Genomic DNA, 22757 nt, shown 5'->3' with positions numbered 1-22757 from the left:
ATTCAAAAAGTTTAAATGCAGAGGGGAAGGAATCATCTCTGTGGGGACTGGTGGAGTGTAATTTACTAGGAGTTATTAAATGCTGTGCAAAGCAGTTGGACTACAGGTTGGCCAAGGAATTATGATGAGCATAAAATAATGTGAATTTAGTTTAGAATTCAGTTTATAAGCGAACATGGCTGATCACGGAGCAAATTTTAACACAGGGTAAATAACGCTGCCATTTTGTATCCTTATTACTATCATTATTTTTTTTTCATTATTAGTAATGTGGTAGCAGTCATAATAGCATCAAAAATAGTGGCAGGAATATTTCTGTTTAAAAGCAGATTCTGGAAATGCCCAAACACAGCTAAGGCTGGCTATTTGGCTCCCTCTATTGGCGAATTGGAGACACAGCAGTCGTTATTTTCTTTTACCATTGCTTCCCGCTAGATGGCAGAAGACGATGGGTTTTCAAAGAACGACCTACACAGCACAATAATACTGTACTGTATATATTGTATTGTTAAAGCAATAGTACGCCAAGGTGAGGGTTTAGTAAATTGTTCTTTGACTTTTTTCTCTGCTCAGAATTTGGGTGGCATGGTGTTTGAGACCCCCCATGTTTAAACTCTGCTGGACCGTCTACCCGCTCTTGCTTTGAAGTGGGGTGAGACCGCAGTCCCGCTGGACTCGGAACAATGACTCAAGTGGTTTTTCCCCTTGAGTGGGCCAGGACACTGTAGCATCAACATTCATGCTCTAAGGGGTTTGAATTCACGCCTCTGCGCACTACCTAAAACAAAGCTATTCATAAATAGAAGGAGAAGAATATGACTTCAATTCAGGTTGAAATTCTTCCTAGAAAAAATTATTTGACATTTTGCAGCTCGCTAAAGTAAAGCATTGTTTATTTTTTTATATATCTTATAATCACAGATTTTTAAATATGGCCAAAAAGGTGATGAGGTCAAATAGGGCAGAAGACCAATTTGTAGTAAACAGAGTAAATCAGTTTTGAATTCTCATTATTCATATTTTGACAGGGACATTTTGTTACTCCTTTAATTGTTAATAGTTAAATTGTGTCTTCACATATCTAGAAATGCTCTCAATGCTAGCATGTTTCTATTTAGGCTTGCATGCTAGCTAATACTATTGATTAGCTTCGAGTAAGGTTTGTATTGGATCATTTAATTGCTAAATAAGATCATAGTTAACGAAACTAAAAAAATAAAATAAAACTGGGTTTTCGGGGGTTCACTGTAGGACGCTAACTTGAACGATTTGGATCTATAGCACTAAATCCACACTGTGACATCAAAGTAAGCATGACAAATGATGACACCGCTCCAAGACGTGAACTTTGCCACATTTTAACGACACCGCTGATCCTAATTGCGTTTGTTCTAGGATCAGATGTCCCCCTTGCCAGACGTTCCGTTTCATTAAAAAACATCTCCCTCATCTGGATCCAACACACACATATGATGAGAGCTCATGAGTCAGAATATGGAGAGCGCTCAGTGATAGTTACTCACTCAGTGGGAGGGTTGAGGTCCTCTGACTTGGTCTCAAAGAACTTCAGAACCTCCTCGCTTTCGGAAATGTGGGTGGGGAGCTTCATCAGAGCCTGCGGGAGGGAGGCAGAGAGCTTCTGTTTGTCACATATTTAACAATAAAAGGTTGCATGTGTTCTGACGTAGCTTTGACTAGCAGTGAGTAAGTCGGATGAGAAGACCAGGTGGAGGTAGTGGAGGGGAACAAACAAGGTTTCGTAACCTCGAGTCAAGCCCACAGGGATGATATAGGATAACAATCGGCTGTCTCAGCCAGCTGCTCTGGAGCCATCAACAAAACTTAAACAAAAGGGGCATCTTGACTAAATTTCATTATGGAGTCAGAACACTCCCATTAGGTCAAAAAAAGAAAATTGAATATGAAAACCAGGAAGTTGACATTGGAAAAATGATGACTGGAAAAAATAAGAAGCGGTGTCATTGTTTAAGTTGGTCATGAAGGGGAAATCCAATGACTGACACTAAAACCGCACTATATATATTTTTTTCATTTAACTGTTTTATTTTCAGAGGGATCTTGTTTGGGTGCCAATAATTACATTGCCGAAATTTCATTTCTATGCCAAAACCACAGAGACATCAATGTATAAATTGAGTCACACAGTGACAGCATGAATGGAGACCACAAATCTGAGCATTTTCTCTTTTTTTTTCTATTCCAGGTATTATAGTATCCTGAATTACCCCTTTGTGGGCCTCATAAACCCTTTTTTCTTTTCCTTCAGTCGAGCATTAACAATGACTTCATTTTCCTTGCTGTTTCTTTAGTACATTTAGAACTACATAACCAAATCTCACAAACTTTCCCACACAATAAAGGAATCAGGAGGACAGAAAGTGTCAAGTGTAGAATTTAATTCCTAAAGGAGTACTGTACGACCATCTTGATGACAGGGAACTATGTTGAGGTAAGGTGAGGATCTTCATTTAGATAAAAGTAGTGCTTTACAGCCATCTCGAGGCCTCAATAGGCAATTATAAGAATTTTTTCGTGACCTGCTTTCGAACCCACATTTCAGGCCCACTTGGGATTGTGCATTACTGCCCCCTACAGGACTGGAGTGGGACATCACTTAACTGTTTGCTCATCAGATTGTACCTGACGTGTGTAATATTCCGGTCACTGTAGATTTCTTAATGAAAAGCGGTGACACGCTTCCTCCCTCGACTTAACAATGACGAGAGGGTCACGTACACGCCTGTTGCGTTGACTCGGCTGATTCACTCGTGCTTTCTTTGTGTATTCTGCTCCGAGCAAGTGTGCCCCCACTTCCTTGGTTTCCTTTAAAGGCTGCCTATTTACACTGGCCACAGGAAACCAGCGATGCAGATAGAGCGCTCGCTTTCCTGTCCAGGCCTGGGACGGGAAGATAAATGCCGCAAGGCCGAAAGAGTCACAGCACTTTACGAACTGCGAGTAAAGCACTCAAAGAGATAACTTGTCCCTGTCACCCTCAGCAACACTGACACTAAAGAGCCAGTCATTGTCTGACCTTAGAACATAAAAGTTTAGAGCATTTACAGGCTATAAAATGACATTTATGGACATGTGTTTGAAGACAATTACAGCTCTGAGGACGAGATGTGCAATCTTACTTTGCAGTAGTTGTCCAAGTGCTTCAGTCTTTTGACGGCGACATCTCGGATGTGGCTTCGGCGAAACAGGACCTTACCTACAAACAAAGTTAGTAAACAACAAGAATTAAAAATTCTAAAAAGGGTTTTCGGAAGATTTTTCAAAAACAGATTGGTGGGCTGACACAAGCCCAAAATAGCATCAGCTGGACTCGAGTCCAGTTTGTCTTACAAAGGATCTCTTCATTGCTCTCTTCTGCTTTGACTCAAATTACGTTGATTGGATTAAACCACTTTCTGCTCGCAAATCGCCTTCCTACACGGCCGACAACGCGTCGCTCGGGTGGAGTGAATGATCGTAAAAGTCAAACAATGCGACATGACTGCTCGTATTAGTGTACAATAAGCTGTGGTCGTAAAAAATATGGCCGCTACATCCTTCTTCTATTCATAGAAAATTACGTCCAGTTCGGAAATGCTGAATGGAGAATTCAAGAGTCAGATTTGTGTCGCTTGATCACCTGGCAAAAATGGAATAATCCTCTTTTTGGGGTCCTTCTGTCCTCCTTCAATGGGAAATTTGTCAAGAATCCGCATCTGCAAAAGTGATGAAAGAAAATCACAATTGACTCCAAATCTGTTTCAACGGGACGAAGAGAAACATCAATGGCAAAGCGAGCGAGCCATAGTCAGTCAATGGCGGTAATTTTTTTCAGATGAGCTCCGTTATGATACATGAAGTCGATAGTTGGCGTGTGAAGAGCTACTGTGTCATCCTTCATAGTATACGAGCCACTCTGATCACTGGGACAGCAGACAAGGTTACATCACACACTTTTTAACTGGGGGAGGAAAAAAAAAAAATTACCCTCTTAAGCACGTTCCACTTAAGAAGCTTAAAAAGCCATCAGATAAAGACCAGAGAAGCCAGCAGACCAAATCTAGCCAGCCAGACAATGCATCGGCATTTTGTAAAATCAGCGCCATTGTTTTTTTAGTTTCCTCTTTTAAATATATCCAGGTGACATAAAAACAGTTTCCACATTTGTGCGTTCGGTTTTGCCTCGTTCCAGATGTGCTTTGTTAAGTAGAAAAGCTTTGTGAGCGTCAAGCAAATTCAATAGCGAGGAATGGAGTGTTAAGATAAAAAAAAAAAAACTACCAGGTGGACAAACAGAAAAAGTATGGACATGGTTCTGTGGTTCGATACGGTTTTGGTTTCTGCGCTTCTGCCTTTAGAAAATCCCCGTGACTTTTTAGCCTCCACTAAAATTTGGACAGTTAGGAGATGTGGTTTCCTTTGTAGACGATGACTATTGTCCTTGTGTTCAAAAGTGCGGAGTGAAACGCTGTGTCAGAAAAACATCCTTGTTTGAACGGGCAGAAATCCATTCCAAAGTCCTTACAAGTAAACCCAAAAAAAATCTGGTTCTTCGACCACACTGTTTTTCACTTTGGGTTACTACGTCTGTAAAATGATTACCTCAGCCAAATAGGTTCTGTTTTCACTACTGTACTTTTGAGAACATAAAATATTATCATCAGTAAAATGTTTGTGAGCCATTATTATTAATTCCGTCATTTACTGGTGTGCTAGCATTAAGCTAGCAGACTTTAGTTCAATTCTGTCATTTATTGTTGTGCTAGCATTAAGCTAGCAGACTTTAAGGCAAAGCTAAGTCGTAGCTGTTTTAAATACACAATGCGTAATTCACTGTTTTGTTTTTGTTTAGTTTGAGGGTAAACTTCGGGATGGGTGAAGAATTCTCAAAGTGTTTATGAGTTCAAGCTCATCTGGTACAGGAGAAAAGCATTTTACTCAATTCACAGAGATGGCTCGACCAAATCGGGCAAATAAACAACACCGCATGGAACGGGAGACAATGGAACTTTTTGGGAAGGAATCTTAAGCGGAGGGAGTTTGGAGGAATGTTGGTGGGGGCAAGGACTCCAACTCTGACTTGGGTTTTGACATGGACTAGGCACTTGTTTACCACAGAGAGATTAGCGTGAGCTGACCTTTTCTTTCTTGGACGCGATTAGCTGTTTAGTATAAGTCGACTTTGTGATATAAGCTCGCACTCAATCACACAATGCAGGCAGGGTAAGATCGACTCGCTTCAATTGCGCAATCCGATCATAATGGCGGCTAATGAGACTTTGGGGAGGCTTTGGGCCAAAAGGCAAAGGCAAGCCAGGTTGCACACTCCCAAATCCTCGTGTGGAATGCAGCAAAAACCCATGTGCTCAATCCACTGAGGCTGCAGGGTGTGGAGTCTCAAAACTCCCTTCTGCTTCTCTCTGCTAGCTTGACACACTGACCGCTTGAAGAAAACACTTTTTAAAAAAAAAAAAAAAAAGATCTGTACTCAGCACTATTCTGAAAATAGGTTAATGTGCTTGAGTCGGCAGATAGATTAGGGAAGGCAAAGTAGTTTTAAGCGAAGCGGCAAGGAAGAAAATAAGCAAAGAGGCGGATAATATATGATGATTGTTACCCAGAGGGGCTGTATGAGCTATGCTAAGTGCACTAGCGGAGAGGTTTAAAACATTGAAACACAAAAATAATTTATCGTCTTGCGGGTTGTTTTGACAGGTTTTAGAGACCGAGCGTCTCCAGCACTGCCTGCTGATAATTGTCCACTGTGAGACCTTTTCTTTGTTTTCCACTGAATTGATATCTGATGAGATCATGAACACATTTGTCAAATGGCTCTTTATTTTGCCACTGTCAGCTTCTAGAGCATAAAACAAGCAATTGTGCTCCAAAAACTGAAACGGCATCTGGAGTTAGATGGTAGGTGTTAGTTGGCCCACGCGCAAACAAAAGCTGTTTCGGGTTTGAGGGAAGAGAAATATTCAGAAACATCAGTGCAACATGATCGAGTTAAAACAGTTGAACGGTTTCTTCCTGCCAAGTTTTCAACATGAGTTTTAGAAAGAATTTGTCGGTGTTATTACGAACTACATTCCTCTTTTTTTCTTGGTTTTAGTTTACTAATCCTCTCTCAATTAGTTTTCCGGTTCCTTAAGGTGCACCTGCTCAATTTCAATCAAAATATTGTCATCACCCCCCTCCGAATGTGCTTCAACAGCAGCCATCTATGAACGTTCACACAAATGTTGACAGAAACGTGAGAAAATCTTGTTTCCATCAAACACAGAGACACATTTCCTGTCTATTAGCATGGGAGCATAGAACAAAGGGTTTTCCTCTGCTGTAGATCCAAAAAGGTTTGGTCCACATTGACCCAGAAGTTTAAAACATTAAAATATATGAATGTGTTAACACGGCTAGCTAACGCTTGGCTAGCTTGAGTTTTGCTACAGTAAGCTAACTTGGGACTTGAAACTTTATGACATGAGTTTTGACTGTATTTGAGTACTAATAACAATTTTCAGATTTGAAGCTCTTTGATAATCGACCTCTGTCAACTGAACTGCCCGAAAAACTACGTTTGTACCAGTCTAGTGGAAAATTACAGCTAGTTGTGGGGGGCATCTATAACAAAGAAACTTCTCTTAACTCAATTCTTCCCTGGAAACATGACTCTAGTGTTTGGTTGGGCTGCTTAATGCTTCCTTAATCCCCCAAGTAGAACGTTTCAGTTCAGTCAGGTAGGCTACGCCTTTAATTTTGTTTCCATTGTAAATCTTAATGAACATTTTATCAATACTCCTTTCATTTTACAATGACTTGATTAGGGGGGGTAAACATTGTTTCATTGTTTACAGGAATTCTAAGCCAGTGATGAAAATACCGACCTGATTAGGATTTGCCTGATTTGAGCTGTGTGAGGAACTGAACCGCACCACGAGGTTTCAGACACCCGAGTTTTGTTTTCTTCAGGCGGTTTGGCCCCCATCGACCTATAAGCCCCCACCTATCACCCGACATTCCATCTGACATGTTTTGTTCCTCCCTGCCCTCCCTTTACGCGAATGAATGTGATGCAGCTGTTGACTGGATTTCATCTATGCTTATTTCCAAAATGGGGGGGGGGCAGGTCCATCAGTCTTTGGAGACCATCCATCATCTGAATATAAAGTAATGATCTAAAGGTCAAGCTGAAGACAACTAAAGCTGGCGAGACGTATTTCATGACATACCTGTAGGTCGAAGAATTTGCTGTATCTCCTGTAGATGACATGAGAGGCGGAGTCCGAGTAGGTCACATTGATAAGGTACACCTAGCGAGAGAAACATGAAGACACGTATTAAATCCCTTTGGCGGAAACGCCACCGCTTGAGTGACATGCAAAGAAATAAGCGCATTCCCTCCAGTCTTAACTCGAGAAGTTCGACAAAGGTCAAGTAAACTCATTAAAGTCGACGTGCTTCACTGACACAGGAAAGCCATCGGGGATAATGCCCGGTTCAGGTGATGCGTCATGCCTGTAAATCATTTTGCCCCCATTAAGATGCACGAGCACGACTCTTGTCGATCCGAAAGTCAAATTCTGAAGGGAAAAAAAAAATGCTCCAATTGTGTCAAAGCACTGACAGAAGTGAAGTGTTAAGACATCCAGAAGCTGCGCTGGGAGTAGCATTTGTGTAGCAGACATCAGTCACAACGCAGATGCCAAATATTCTCCCATAATAATTCGTGACAATATTTGCATGATCAATTAGGGGCCAAAAGACTTCACAGCACCTTGAGCTTTCAGAAACAGATGGCTCAGAAACAGACATATGGCGGCAATGTGCAAAGGATGAATTTGAAAGTCTTCGCTTAGGTTTATTGCGCAGGGTGAGCAACGAGGAGGAAACAGCTCTCCGGCGGTTTGCTGATTATATACCCAGCATGTGTTTAATGTCGTAAAATGTCATTCACAAAAAGGGATGCCAAAATTTGTTTTTACGCCTGTACAAATTCATATCTTACAAAATTGAGGTATCCAGCAGGATCATACTCAGTTGTAAATAAGGATGAGTTGCCATGGTCTCCATGGCTGGGAGGAAGCTACCCTCTAACAGTGAGGAAGGACAAAAGACAAAGGGTTGCTTCTTTCCTCCCTCCAACCGGATAAGCATTTTCAGTTGCTTAGCTCATTGATAATGACTTTTTTTTTTCCCTTCTTCTACTTCCCTAAAGGGGACTTCCCTCACCTCCAGCTTTTTTCCCTGGGGACTGTCAGTCTTTGCATTCTGCTTTTAAGGGCCTTGGGGAGATCCCCACTCAGCAGGAGATGGATGAGGTAATTGATCCTGGCTCTCAGGTTAATTAATCCAATTTCATCCTTTGGACTAATTGACTTTTGGGGTCCCACAGAGACATGTGTTGCTACTTAAGTCGGCAAAATGATACCAAGACCATAACATGCAGTTCAATGAGGTCATATCTGAGGCTCTGAGACATAAAATATATATATATATAAGTATATATATATATATATATATATATATATATATATATATATATACTTACATTTCTTACATTGGAAATAAGTAACCAACACGCTCTGCAAGTATTTGTTATTACAAATTCAGATGCAACCTGATAACGACTTAAAAAAAAAAAATAGAGCATCCCATGATTCCCATCTTATTTCCCTTGTGATTGCCAAGTTTGTTTACAAGAGACAGCAAAACATCTTTCATCAACTTGAACTTACATAATGTTTGGAGGGATTTCTCCTCTTCTGCACATCCACAACATTGACGTCAAGCACTGTCCTGAGTTGCATCTCGACAGAACTCAAGTTTCACCACGACATCAAAACTACACGTCCGCCCATGAAAGCCAGAAGTTTAACTGTCAAATGTTTTGTTTTCCTAAGTTAGGTATAGGGAATAAAGTCCGTGCATCCATGAGAAGAGGTTTGTCTCTCTGCAAGCTTCTGATACATGACAGCGCAGTAAAAGTGTATAATCAAGTTCTCCACCCCCGAGAGGAGGAGGGGTTGGAAGACCACAAAAAAGGGGAGTCAAAGAAGGAAGGGTGAGTGTGCAGGGCGGTCCCATGCAACGACCTTTTTGCTCCAGCTGGCCCGAGTACAATGCATGTTGAATCTACATCACAAAGTACAGGAAAATCTAATGCAATGATTTTATAGAGGAAAAAGTACATTCAAATAGTTTTCACAGAGAATTAGAAATTAAACAACGAATGGGTTAAAAATGAGGTGGCTTGCCGCATGGGGGCGCCATAACACAACAAAGCACATTTAAGTGTGTGTGTGTGTGGGGGGGGGGGGCTATTACGTTTTTATATTTTGAAGCAAACAACACAAACTGGTGACACTGCATCGCATCACACTGAAAGGTGTTTTGAATATTTTGCCCACAAACAGTGCAACAAAGCTCATATTACAATGTTATTAAGAGAAAATAGCAAGTTTGCTTCATTCGTATTGCACATTACTCACATAGACTTAAAATAAAAGCATTCAAAAAGAATTACAAATTTTTACATTTAAGTAGATTCAAGAAAAAATTAGAACAAATGAACATTGAAAAAATATAGGAAAATGATTTAATCTGACTGCAATGTATTCTATTTTTGTCTTGTTTGTCATCCAAAAAGAGTTGTACAAAGTATTAACATCAAGGATGCATTTATTATTTAACCATTAAAAATAAAAACTTTTACGTATTAAACTTAACTTAAACGTATTATCCTCCTCAGCAAATACACTCGGTGAATAAAGAATCTTTGTTGAACATTCTGGTGCTATTTTATAATACTTCTGTTTCAAATATTCTGTCATGTTTGAAGGACAAGCGCAAAACATACAAAAGAAAAAAAATGCAATAGCTATGCCTTTATTTTGAATGCTAGTGACGGAAATGCCGAAATCCAACTTAGGCTAACTTGACACTACAGCTCGCCAAGTTGCGTTTGTGTGGTCAGCTAGCAGAAGGAGAAGCGGAAAGAAGAGAAGAAGAGAGGAGGGCGCCTCGCCTTCGTGTGCCATTTCCGCGGTGACGTTCAATGAAGGCGCGTCGACACTTTCATGACTATGCTCGTCACCGGCGTGCTGCTCTCTTACAAACAATTTCCAACAAACAGCACCAAAGAGGAGAGAAACCTTCGCGTAACGGTCAACTCTTCCTTCTCCGCCGCTTCAGTTCCCCTCGCTCCAGGCTTCTCCTCCTCCCCATGACCGAAACGACTTGAGATGCCCCGGAATGGAAGTTGCATTTGACAGCACCGCTGCATCTTAAATGACATTCGCCCGCTTTCTACCTTCTGCAGCTCCGCGACACGAGCGGAAATCACCGAGGCATCAATAACACCGTAATAACAGTGCCTCCCTTCCTACCAAAATGTCCTTTTTCAATTTCCGCAAGATCTTCAAGCTAGGGCCCGACAGGAAGAAGAAGCAGTACCAGCACGTCCACCGAGATGTCAACCCCGAGGAGATTTGGGACATCATAGGGGAACTCGGCGATGGAGCCTTCGGCAAAGTCTACAAGGTATTTGTTATTACACCTTTACGACCCGAGATTAGGTAACCGTCCTCCACGGAGAGTCCATTGTGATTCTGTTCTGCTCTGAAACGCTTGTCAAGTACGAACACGTGAAAATGACAGCAGCCATGATGACACACTAGCAAAGCAGACAAAAATATGACACCCAAGCAGACTTGCCAAAATTTCTACTCAAGTAATAACACCCATGTGATGTGTCATAGATGTTTTGTATATAGTTTATGTCACGGTCACTGGATCACATTACTACAGAAGCATTTTTCTGCCACACCAGGAAAAACAGCATCACGTATTGCAAGACTCTTATTGAGACAGGAAGTTATTCACTCACGTTGTCTCTGATTCCAAACTGAAGTTCGGGTGCAACTATCAAATATTTTTACAATCAATTGCTCTACCGATTAGTCTGGAGATTCATCAATTGAAATGTGTCCACTTGGGGTCACCATTCTCTCCTTCCACACTTGTGACTTTGAGTGTGTGTGGCTTTAATAGGCGATGTCTGGCCCGGTGAGTGACGTGGGAGTGACAGTTGTTGAGCAATTCCCTGGTCGTCAGCTCATATATATGTTCTCATTACGCTTGGACGTTATCTGGCTTTTGTGGGAAAAAGTATGATTTTGCATCCATATTTGTCTAATCAAATTATTCACATTATTCTAGTTATTCTAGAAAAGGCAATTTATTATTCATCTCTTATTATTTAACGTATTCTTGTAGTTTAACCTGGACGACTTTTTCCCTTGTGGCCTTTTCAGCGCCAACGCGGAAGTTCCTTCCTGGAACTCTGTTGATTAAATAATACTTTTAATTGCCCAGAAATGTCCATTTGCCAGTTTGCAGTTCCTTATTAGCTGAGTAAGTTGCTGTGATGGAAGCCAGGAGTCTGTCACGAACTCACACAAGTCGAAGTTATATATCTGCAACCGAAGACACTTGGGACAGAATATCGATGTTTTGATGTATTGTTGGAATAGAAATCGCAGAATAACGCAGGATAACAGGAGCATTAGAGTGGAGTAGTAATTGATATATTTAAAAAAAGAAAAATGCTGCCATTTTGTTATTCATTTAGATTGGCACCGAGAACATAACCGAGCTCACGTGGCGAGCCTGAAGGGGATCGAATTGACATACACGCCCCAGACAGCTCACGTCAAACACGTTGGTGCGATTCAGATTGTGTGAAATATGAGAGACAGAAATTGACACTGACGTCAGGCCGTGCAGAGGGAAAGTGACGGGCCGGGGCGTGTGTTGGGATAGCATTATGTAAACATAGGATCACTTGTTCCAATCCTAACCATCCCTCCCTCCTTTTTTTCCCATCAGCACTCAAAGTGGGCCTTCAAACAAAAAGGAAAACCAGTGCAAGGAAGTCTTTGCTGACAATATGTGTTGTGAACTCTGGGGGGGGTCATTTGTGCCACACCCATGGCTGGATTTCCACTGCCTAGTTCAAGTGGAGCAAATTAGTTTTTTTTTTTTTGCTCTCAACTGGCACAATTCAGATATGGGTCAAGGCAGCATAAATAGAACCAAACGTGTGGAATCGGATATCTTTAGCTCAGAATCGGGCTTCTTCTGTGGAATTTCTGTTTTATTGTCGTATTGATTACGCTGCTATGTTGCCTTCAGGCTCAGAACAAGTTGAACGGGACCCTCGCCGCCGCCAAAGTCATCGACACAAAGACGGAGGATGAACTGGAGGACTACATGGTGGAAATTGAGATCCTGGCCTCCTGCGACCACCAACACATCGTCAAATTGCTGGACGCCTTCTATTTCGAGGGCAAACTCTGGGTAGGTAACGCTGGGTAGGAAGCAGATGTGCCAATTCAGCACTTTTTTTTCCACTTTCACCTACTTTTGCTAGAAAAAAAAAATGTTCCCGTTGTAGTACACGCTCAGGAAATCTCCCACCGTGCAGAGACAAACCAAGAGGCCCCTCGGCAATTACGTCGCGGCGCTTGGTGTCATGTGACCCGTCCTCTGCGCACGGGCCACATCCCACCGCCGAGATAATGGACGTCGGAGAAAGTGCCCGTAAATAATTCAGAGCTACACTGCCGGTTGTCCCGACGGGCTTCGACTTTAACTAGCGTGGTGAATGTGTAACCGCGTGTGCGTTTGCACGTGGTGTTGACAAGTTATTAATATACAAGACGGTTGTCACGGTTAAGCTATACATTTAAAAGAGAAGAGTGAAAACTCGTGAGATTTAAAAGGAAGTAGATTATAAGCAAGCCGAACTGAATGAGAACAAACACCTGGTCTGTCTTTGTGTCCGCTGAATTGAGAGCGCCGTTTGCTACGCGCTTGTATTGATTTGGTCGCCATCACCTGATACCGAGCACGGGCTTCCATAATGCGGAAAAGTCAAACTGGATGTCGGGTGGATTTCATCTTGTGTACGGGATGAAATTTTAGAAGCATTTATATTATTGGCAGCATAAAAACAATTCTGTCCATCGTATAATAATGACTCATTTTGATTGTTCTGCTCCGTGCAGATCCTGATTGAGTTCTGCGCGGGTGGTGCCGTGGACGCCATCATGCTAGGTAAGTCGCTCAAAGTTCTATTCGACTCTTTCTGGTCTATCCACAATCCAGTTTACCCCCCCCCCCCCAGCCCAACCCACTCTGGTTAAAGAGGCCCATTTCATGCCAGTGTGTAATTATTGTAGCTCTGATTTCGAGGAGCGCCACCTATTTTGACACTTAAATAAAAGCAGCTCTACTCTGAATGAACTTTTTTTTTTTTTATTGAAAACAACCATGTGCTGTTGAATGCCTCAGCCACTCAGACTCCACTCGAACACGAAACTTTTCCTCTCATACAAGCGAGTTTTGTTCTCCCGTTGCCGTGGGTTACCATCTCAGCCCATGTTTACGCACCGCCGTGACATAACAACAGCCCGTAATGTGAAAGAAAATGTGACTCACCAATGGCCATCCGCGTTCTTTGGCAGAACTGGAGCGGCCCCTGACGGAACCGCAGATCCGAGTGGTGTGCAGGCAGACCCTGGAGGCTTTGGTCTACCTGCACGAGAACAAGATCATCCACAGAGACCTGAAGGCTGGCAACATTCTTCTTTCCCTAGAAGGAGAAGTCAAACTTGGTAATCTGAAATATATTTCGAAAGGCCAAAACTTGAATTCATTTCCATATGATCATTCACAACTATGGACATTTTCGAGCCTTCAGAAGAGAAAGACTTAAATCAACATTGGGCCGATGTGTGTCAACAAATGGGAAGAAGGATTATTCATTCCAGAGAGGATGGCTCCTCTTTCAAGCTCAAGTCGCAGATGCACAGTAGAATACGGCGTAGAACAAAAGCCGATTAATTGTTGTCTTTTGTCTCGGGTGGCTACTGAGAAGCCTCCGACTGAGCCACTTAAAGGCTTAAGGGGATGATTAGTTGAGTCAATTTTGGGGCCGCCGCAGCACCCAGCTGAGCTTTGCGATTTTGACAAGCCGCAGAACACCGAGTTTACGCAGGACACCGACACGTTGTTGTTTTGGTCACGTGGCAGCGAGTGACATTTACGTTCATAATGTCTGTTTCCGTGCAACTTCTACGGCGCCTCAGATGGATTGCATAATATTCCAAATGTATTCATGGTTTTCCTGTTGCACCCTTCCTGCATGAGTCACGCGATGGCAAATGGTGGCGTCTGGCAAGCAATAATTATCAAGCAGCTTGAAGGGACTTAATGATATATGTTAGCTTCCTCGCAATGTTTACGTAGCACGTGAGGCGAGAGAGACTAATAAAGCTTTGAGCATCCCTTCTGGATTCTTAGCCACAGCTGTGTTTTGGACTATAAAAAAAAAAATGATTCAGCATTGCGTCTTGGCTGAGTGAATGGAGAAAAGATTTGAAAATTCATTTCCTCCTTTTCAGCGGATTTCGGGGTTTCTGCTAAAAACACAAAGACGTTGCAGAGAAGAGATTCTTTCATCGGAACGCCGTACTGGTGAGTCACTCGGTCCGAACACAAAAGGGCATTCAACCCTTTCTTCCTGATCATTGTTCAAGCAATTTGACAGCATCAATTTTCAACGCGCTATTGCTAAAGTTGACAGAAAATAAAGGCTGAGGGAAAACTCTATTGCTAGCCAAAACAGTAGCACCATAGCATGTAAAGTCTTAGCTGTTTTGTGTGGCTACTGAAAAGTATTCAAAATGATCTTATTAGACTTCTTTGATCGCACCATACCATTGAGCCAGACTCGGTTTTTTTGTTTGTTTGGTATAAAATCCAGATTTGCCCATTAATATAGCAGTAACCTGGTTTAATATTATTGAATACAGTCATTGTAATTGCCACTAATTTGACGGTGTGCAGGATGGCGCCAGAAGTGGTGATGTGCGAGACGTCCAAGGACCGCCCGTACGACTACAAGGCGGACATCTGGTCCCTCGGGGTGACCCTGATTGAGCTGGCGCAGATCGAGCCGCCCAATCACGAGATGAATCCCATGAGAGTGCTGCTGAAAATAGCCAAGGCCGAGCCGCCCACCCTCATGCAACCCTCCCGCTGGTGAGATGATGTGCCGGTGTTGACAGATAGCGTGTCTGTTCAATGTATGAGCCAGCTCCATTTCCAAAATGTCATTTTGTCAAACAAAAGCATTAGCATAATGCTAACATCGAATGAAGAATGTCATAGATGGGCTAACTGAAATTAGCATGGATCTCAAAGTCTGCCTTGTGTCCTCTAAACTGTTATATAGGACACCAGAATTCAACGATTTCCTCCGCAGAGCTCTTGACAAGAATGTGGACAACCGGTGGGGTCCGTTGCAGCTTCTACAGGTGGGCGGCCGTTATCCCCGCGCTTGTATTTAGCTAATAGCGATGGGCGGATCTGCTCACGAGTCAGCTGAACGACTTTATAATTACATTCCTTGTGTCTCTCCCTCCATCCTGGCAGCATCCATTCGTCGCCAGCGTCGTGGACTGCAAACCTCTCCGAGAGCTCATCGCAGAAGCCAAGGCTGAAGTCACAGAGGAGATCGAAGACAGCAAAGAAGAGGAAGAGGAGGAAGAGCCCGATACGCCCGTGGTACAAACTAAATCGACTTCACTTGCATTCGTGATTGATTTTAACCTTTTGTGATTTACTTCAGTGCGCTCCCGGACACAAACGAGCACCGTCCGACACGAGCATGGCGAGCTCAGAGGAAGACAAAGTTCCGTCAACGCCGTCATCCACGCTGCAGTCCGTCACAGAAAAGACAGAGGCCGAGCAGGCTGGAGACGGGTCCAGTGATAAGCTCGATGAAAGTGAGCCTGACAAGACAGAGGAGGAGAAACACGACGAGGTGCCCGAGGCCGGTGGTGAGGACGCCGCCTCCGGGCTGACGGAGGAGCCTGTCCCACCGGGGCTTGAGGGCCACGCCGATGAGATTCCCGCTGAGCCGACCGCCTCGGAGGAACAAATCATAGATGAAGTTCAGACGCGGGAAGAAAACAGAAAGGAATCTCCGCAAGAAGTAGAACTTGAAAAGGATCACGAAGAGGTGACCAAAGAAGACGAGTCAAATCAGCAGATGATCGGATCGGCAGAATCGGACGAGACGCTGGAGGATGCGCGTGCCAACCTGGAGTCTGTCTCAGAGTTGGAGGTCGAGCAAGTGAGCAAGCCAGACGAGATGCTTCAGCATGAACTGAGCGATACCGCCAATGGTGCTGATGTTATTTTGGAAGGCGGAGGTGACGTCGCAGCGCACATAGTGGGAGACGCAGAAATCAATTGGAGTAAGAACGATTCGATTCTAACAAAACCCGAGGTGGACATTTCCGAGTCGCCCGATCGGGACCCGGAGACAACTAACGAGATCAGACCTTCAAACGGAGTGTGTGACGACGCCATCAACACATCTGAGGATGCAGAGCTCCCGATCAAGGATGACAAAGAGGAGAGCACCATCCACAGCGAAACAGACTCCGAGACCAAAACGGAGCAGGGAAGCCCCGCCGTGAGCCGGCAGGATGCCGAGAAGGACTCGGACTCCGGAAGCAGCTCGGCCGCCGACAGCAGCAGCATGGACCTCAATTTGTCCATCTCCAGCTTCTTATCCAAAAGCAAAGAGAGCGGCTCAGTGTCTGTACAGGTACGTTCCACCCAAGCTCCAGATATCAGAAAGCCTTGAGCGGAAATTCATACTCGTAAAAATGTTTGTAGGAGTCCAAGCGGCAGAAGAAGACACTGAAAAAGACGCGCAAGTTCATGGTGGACGGCGTGGAGGTCAGCGTGACCACGTCCAAGATCGTGACCGACGACGACGCCAAGAATGAGGAGATGCGGTTCCTGAGGTGAGCTACATTACTCGTCCTAAATAAGGAACGTGAGCTATTTAGCATGTATGCCTCAAATTAGCACGCAACCCAATTTGCTATTTTTTTTTTTTTATGAGGACACCACACGTAGCGATTTGATTTTGCAGCTTGCTGACGACATGATGTGCTTTCTTTCCTCAGGAGGCAAGAGCTGCGGGAGCTGCGCCTGCTGCAGAAGGAGGAGCAGCGAGCTCAGCAGGAGCTCAGCAACAAGCTGCAGCAGCAGAGAGAGCAGATCTTGCGGCGTTTCGAACAGGAAACCACAGTGAGTCACTTCCGCCATAAGTCTGTTTTGTTTTCTTCTAAAAAAAAAAAAAAACGGCCAACTGCTGCCTAGTGAGCTGCTTTGTTTTATAGTCGAGCTTGTATTGCAAATCTAATTTGGTGTCATGGGATTTCTTTCATAGTCAATCTTGCATTGAAAAGGATGTTAGAATTATCATTTTGACTGACTTTGCTATTGTACAAATGTAAAACATGCATTGTATTGCTTTCAACTCACTGTTAACTTAGTGGGCGGAGCCGTCAGGAGATAGACCATGTCGGGAAATGCACTTGCAGCCAACTTGCAATAAATTCCATATCCGGTTCTGTAGTCATCGTATTTTTCTGCCATCACTGCAAAAGATAAAGAAATCTTTACATTTCATCTTTCTGAATTTTTATCAACTATTGGTGAGAATTGGAAAAAGACAAATAAAATAATAATTTAATTAATCGATGGAATAATCGATTCAAAAATATTTGATAGTGACAGTTGAAGTTATATTGTTTCAAGAATGTTCACGCATTAGAATATGAAAGGCTTTTTGTCTTGGTATTTAATTCAGGCGAAGAAGCGGCAGTATGACCAGGAGGTGGAGGGCCTGGAGAAGAAGCAGAAGCAGACCATCGAGCGGTTGGAGCAGGACCACACCAGCCGGCTGCGAGACGAAGCCAAACGCATTAAAGGGGATCAGGACAAAGAGCTCTCCAAGTTCCAGAACATGCTGAAGAACAAGAAGAAAGAGGTACGTGCCGCCGCCACGCTCGCATGTGGGGCATGGCGGCTGCTTCTCTGGGCTGAGTCACGTGGTGGCACGTTGCTGTCCTGCTCTTAGCCGCTGCACGTTTTTCGATTTGTTATTCATCCACCTCCAGAACAGGTGAACACGCAGGGTCAATCCAGGTGAGGCATGCGGCACATCTTCATCCTCATCGTTCTCGGCTGTTTTCTTATTATCGCTCTGTTGCCCACTTGGCATTGTGCTTTGCGTCGCCATGGTGGTGATTTTTTTTTTTTTTTTTTTTTTGCTGTGGTCTTGCTTCTGCTGTTTGCTTCAATGATTTTACGGAGGCTATTCTGCCTTGTGTTGTCTATTTTGCAATCTTGAACTGTATATATTGACCTAACCAAATGTTTGGGGTGAGTGTGTGAGGTGGCTTGCGTCATCGGACGGGTGATCTGGTGCCACTTTTTCCTTCTTTGGTGCTGTCGGGATTTTGTGGGAATAAGGAGCAACTGACAATGGGCTCATCTTGAAACGATTCTTTGAATCTGATGATTCCAGCTTAAGTCTCTTGGCTGTTTTGGTTTTCGCTGATAAGATGCAAAAACACTTTGGGCTGACTCAGACATCTTTACAACTAATTAATCTGAAAGCACGGGTGAAGGGAAATGCGGTGGTGGGATGCTCTCTATATCCTCTGCATGTCTTGAGGGACAATTTTCGATTTTTTTTTTTTTTATCTCAAATCAACAAGCAGTTTCTGCACAAGTACAATACTTTCTAGGCCAAACAGGAAGTCGGGCAGTCACCTAAACACGTGCAAAAAGAGCTCATGAAGCGCTTAAAGGAGGACCTAACGCTTCTTAAGATGGCTGAGGTAAAAAAAAAAACCTTATATCTTTTCATCTCAACCTTTCCTGCTTCACCTCCTGACTTGTATTAAAATTCAACATCCATCCCTACCACACTTCATATAAATGCTTTTTTTAAAATTTATTTTAAACAATTTGTTATAATTACAAATGCACCAGACTGCACATCAGCAGCGACTTGGCTCATTACAGGAACATAATCCAAAAATGATTTGAATCAAATTCAATTCATCCCATTATGAGCATAATCCAGTATTGTTAGTCATTGGAAAGAAATTAAGCCACTTATTTCAGACAGTTGATAAAAGGAGTGCGCTTTTTGAAGCAAAGGAATAAATAATCCGCAGTGGACTAAAAGCATGGACCTTGTTAACAAAACCTTTTTTTTTTTTTTTTTTTTGCAAGACGTGCAAGCTGCTATAATAGCATGACAAGACAAGCAGAGCATTCATAAATAATATAGACTAACAATTATTCACTGCTGCAAATTCAACGCTAATCCCAAAGTGGCAAGTAGCCCGTTACACGATGAGTGTGTGTGCCGTGTTGTGTGTGTGTGTAAGGTCAGCCTGCTCCTTGTCCCTGACGAGGGCGAGTGTGCGCTGTGTGCTCTCCTCCGCAGGCGGTCGCCCAGGTTATGATACAGTCTTTTCAGTTGTCCTCATGCGCACTCTTCAATGCTCAGATGCAGGATGTAAGTGCCCCCCCCCCCCCCCTACTCTCTCCACTCTCTCTTTCCCTTTCCAGCCCATACTTAGATGTGTGTGAAGTGACAGCGCGGCTTTTTCTCAAGTCAAGCAATGTGTAAGCATGGGCTCTGGTGTGTGTGTGGAATCATCGCTGTGTGTGTGTGTGTTTTTTTTGGTGTGCATTGATTCCCTCCTCTCCTCCGCCAGTGTTGTCTTATTTACGTTCGGATCGTATGGCAAATGGTGAAGCAATGGATCATTGTTATATTAATTGTAATTTAGATATCCAAATAATCTGGATTATTATTCCTAGGACACTTGGAAACTGAGTCAATTATAATGTAGACACTAGTTAAGAAAATAATGTCACTTTTAGAAGGGCATTCTTGGAGCTCCTGGATTTCTTTTTATTTATTTTTAAAGAATTTTGTTTTTCAACTTTTTGGAGCTTTAATTGAAGACAAAATGGATGCCACAGGCCTACTACGACTACCCTGACAGTTCTCATCAAACAATTAATTTTTTTTAATAGTTTTGTTTTAAAATGTCATTTTTGCTTCCGAGTAAACTGTCAGTAATATCGAAGTCATGTGAGTGCAAACATGTCCTTGTAGGTGTCATCTTACATGAACTGGACTTTTCTCTCCTCCATCGTGGCTCATGCGTGGTCTCTTGACTGTCTCCTGCCACTCGGTGATGTCACATCTAGTGCTGTGGATGAACCCGATTAAATCATTCACTTGACAACAGACGTGTCTTTTCTCTTTCAACTCTCACCTGTCTCTCCTTGCGTAGTTCAGCTCCTTTGTCTTTTTGTTGTTGTTCATCGTGGCTTCCATTTTGCCATCTCCTCAGGAGCAGGAGTTCCTCCAGAAACAACAGCAGGAGCTGGACGGGGAGCTGAAGAAGATCATCCAGCAGCATAAAGTGGAGATCGCCACCATTGAGAAGGATTGCCTCAACCACAAGCAGCAGATGATGAGAGGTGGGTTTGAGACGTACGTCACGCGTCGTCGCCCCACATAAGTCCAGATCTAAAATAAGACTTGTGCGTCTGCAGCACGGGAGGCGGCCATGTGGGAGCTGGAGGAGCGCCACCTGCAGGAGAAACACCAGCAGCTCAAGCAGCAGCTCAAGGACCAGTACTTCCTACAAAGGCACCAGTTGCTCAAGAGGCACGAGAAAGTAAGGAGAACCCTGAGCGGCCAACGAAATCGGGCTGCAATTATTTTCTTGGACTGCTTGGTCGAGCAGAATGTGACATTTTGTTCCTCTGTTTTCCTTGACGCAGGAGATGGAGCAAATGCAGCGCTACAACCAGCGCCTGGTGGAGGAGATGAAGAACAAGCAGAACCAAGAGAGGGTCCGCCTGCCCAAGATCCAGCGCAGCGACGGAAAGACGCGCATGGCCATGTTCAAGAAGAGCCTCCGCATCAACGCCTCGGCCGTCACCACGCCGGAGCAGGAGCGAGACCGCATTAAGCAGGTAGATTCTATTTTTGAATTATAAAATCTGAAACACACCTAAAATTGGACTAGTCATGTCTATGAAATTTGCTTTTGTGTTTCATAGCCATTATATGAATGTATGCATACTGCCCCCTGGTGGCCAAGGCGCACAAATCAGAGAGAGCAATAATGTCAATTTGCATTAAAGTGCTATAAAATAGCAAACCTGTTCTATGGGGCACCTTCGAGTAGCTAGCCACCGCTAACCAGAGAAGTAATCCACCATGTGTGCTGTGCAGTTTGCTTTTCAGGAAGAGAAGCGTCAGAAGAACGAGCGTCTCCACCAGCACCAAAAACACGAGAACCAGATGAGAGATCTACAGCTGCAGTGTGACTCCAACATCAGAGAGCTGCAGCAGCTACAGGTGAGCTCAAAGCACATGTTTTAATTCTGGAAGTGGAGTAACTCATTATCCTATGCGGTGGCCTCCATTTTGTTTTCAGAACGAGAAATGTCACCTCTTAATTGAGCACGAGACCCAAAAACTGAAAGAGCTGGATGAGGAGCACAGTCAGGAAATCAAGGAGTGGAGAGAGAACCTCAGACCCAGGAAGAAGGTAATGTTTAACATTTGGGAAAATTAAGAGAGCTTAGCTTAGTGCTAACAATGCTAAATGGGCTACTGAAAATTAGCATGGCACTTACCTGTATTTGTTTCTTCTTTTCAATGGCTGACTCTCTTGCTTGTGTTGTTCTTTTTCAACATCTTTTGTCTTGCGCTGCCCCCTGCAGGCGCTGGAGGAGGAGTTCATGCGGAAGCTCCAGGAGCAGGAGGTCTTCTTCAAGATGAGCGGCGAGTCGGAATGCCTTAACCCCACCGCCCAGAGTCGTGTGTCCAAGTTTTACCCCATCCCGCACATGCACAGCTCCGGATCGTAGCCGCCTGCTGAAAACCGCTACGAAAATTTTGCTTATTTGGGAGATTTATTTTGCTTTTTTTTTTTTTTTAAAGCATGTTTTAATTTGAAATGTTCATACATTTTGTATACGAGTGCCTCCTAATTTCTTTTTCAGTTGCAGCCGCTCACCTCCTCCCACAAATGAATGTCTTGCTCACTGTCACTGAACAAATAAGTGGTTGCCCCTTTGTGATGACTCTCCTCCATTCATTTCAACACGTGGGTGCTGACTACTTCCTGGATCCCTGCTATCGAGTGAATGCTATCAAATGCATATCAAAGGAATGTAAACTTGCTGTCGATTTTGCACTGTTTTCGTTCGCAATATTATAATCAATATGCAGTACAAATCATTTTATTGCCTGCTTTCATTATTTTAAGACCACTGTTTTGATTAATCATTTTTCTGCTATATTGATGCTGTATTTCAGGGGTGGGGAACCTACTCCTGCCCAAAAAACATTAAACTCATACTGCTTTAATATTTTACTATCATTTTGGGAGCTTATTTTTTTAATAAATGTTTCAAAGACTGATTCTGCAATTGATTTTATTATTTTTTTTGCTGAATGGAATTGCTGTATTAACAATCATCGCTGTTCTCATCATGGCCTGACTTGATTAATTTGCACCGCATGATTTTCGCACTGCTCAAGTTCTCAAGCTGGAGAAAAATGCTGGATTTTTATTTGAGTTTTACACCAATCATAGATATTGATATATTTTTTAAGAATTGTAACGTGCTGAATTGTACTGTCTCTCCACCTCAATGAAAAATAGTATATATGCAGTTCTATTGTCAGATCAAATGTATTGGGAATGTCAATCGACATATTTGTTGTAAATAAAAAATATTCATGTTTTTCTGGTGTT

The 22757-nt window shown here is 43.2% G+C and overlaps 2 protein-coding genes and 1 long non-coding RNA gene across 8 annotated transcripts in view; 1 reads left to right on the top strand and 2 right to left on the bottom strand.

Annotated features, from left to right (window-relative positions):
• LOC148393006 (SH3 and PX domain-containing protein 2A-like) overlaps window positions 1-13657 on the bottom strand; it is a 35884-nt gene extending 22227 nt beyond the window's left edge. For 2 of the 3 annotated variants that reach the window (XM_088385540.1, XM_088385542.1), the window contains exons 1-5: window positions 8754-9042; window positions 7248-7328; window positions 3659-3734; window positions 3159-3235; window positions 1524-1615 (exon numbers count right to left, since the gene is read on the bottom strand). In XM_088385540.1, the coding sequence (XP_088241666.1) occupies window positions 1524-1615; window positions 3159-3235; window positions 3659-3734; window positions 7248-7328; window positions 8754-8825 (398 nt within the window). In that variant the 5' untranslated portion in view covers window positions 8826-9042. Of the gene's footprint in view, window positions 1-1523; window positions 1616-3158; window positions 3236-3658; window positions 3735-7247; window positions 7329-8753; window positions 9043-13518 lie in introns of those variants that run through there. The other variant, XM_088385543.1, reaches the window with a different exon arrangement.
• slka (STE20-like kinase a) lies at window positions 9990-22747 on the top strand. 4 transcript variants are annotated; one of them, XM_088385536.1, is made up of 20 exons: window positions 9990-10557; window positions 12211-12375; window positions 13086-13134; window positions 13545-13694; window positions 14484-14556; window positions 14929-15123; window positions 15317-15398; window positions 15517-15648; window positions 15713-16699; window positions 16771-16901; window positions 17067-17190; window positions 17756-17935; window positions 18699-18791; window positions 19409-19480; window positions 20331-20460; window positions 20536-20660; window positions 20767-20961; window positions 21224-21349; window positions 21429-21542; window positions 21718-22747. In XM_088385536.1, the coding sequence occupies exons 1-20, from the start codon at window positions 10408-10410 to the stop codon at window positions 21862-21864; spliced, it is 3420 nt and encodes a 1139-aa protein (XP_088241662.1). In that variant the 5' UTR covers window positions 9990-10407; the 3' UTR covers window positions 21865-22747. The 4 variants fall into 4 exon arrangements, with proteins under 4 accessions (XP_088241662.1, XP_088241664.1, XP_088241663.1 ...); XM_088385538.1 differs by lacking the exon at window positions 18699-18791 and having other exon boundaries at window positions 9991-10557; XM_088385537.1 differs by lacking the exon at window positions 19409-19480 and having other exon boundaries at window positions 9991-10557.
• Window positions 17402-20570, bottom strand: LOC148393005 (uncharacterized). The gene is made up of 3 exons (XR_015860513.1): window positions 20253-20570; window positions 20102-20186; window positions 17402-17543 (listed from the first exon to the last, which is right to left on the bottom strand). It is a non-coding gene; the product is annotated as an uncharacterized LOC148393005 (long non-coding RNA).
• Window positions 22748-22757: the final 10 nt, after the last annotated feature.

The sequence above is a fragment of the Syngnathus floridae genome, chromosome 9, assembly GCF_059516105.1.
Source record: "Syngnathus floridae isolate MCC-2025c chromosome 9, RoL_Sflo_1.0, whole genome shotgun sequence".
NCBI classification, from domain to species: Eukaryota; Metazoa; Chordata; class Actinopteri; order Syngnathiformes; family Syngnathidae; genus Syngnathus; species Syngnathus floridae.
Note: the sequence above shows the minus strand (reverse complement) of the source record. Positions and strands in the feature narration are given on the sequence as shown.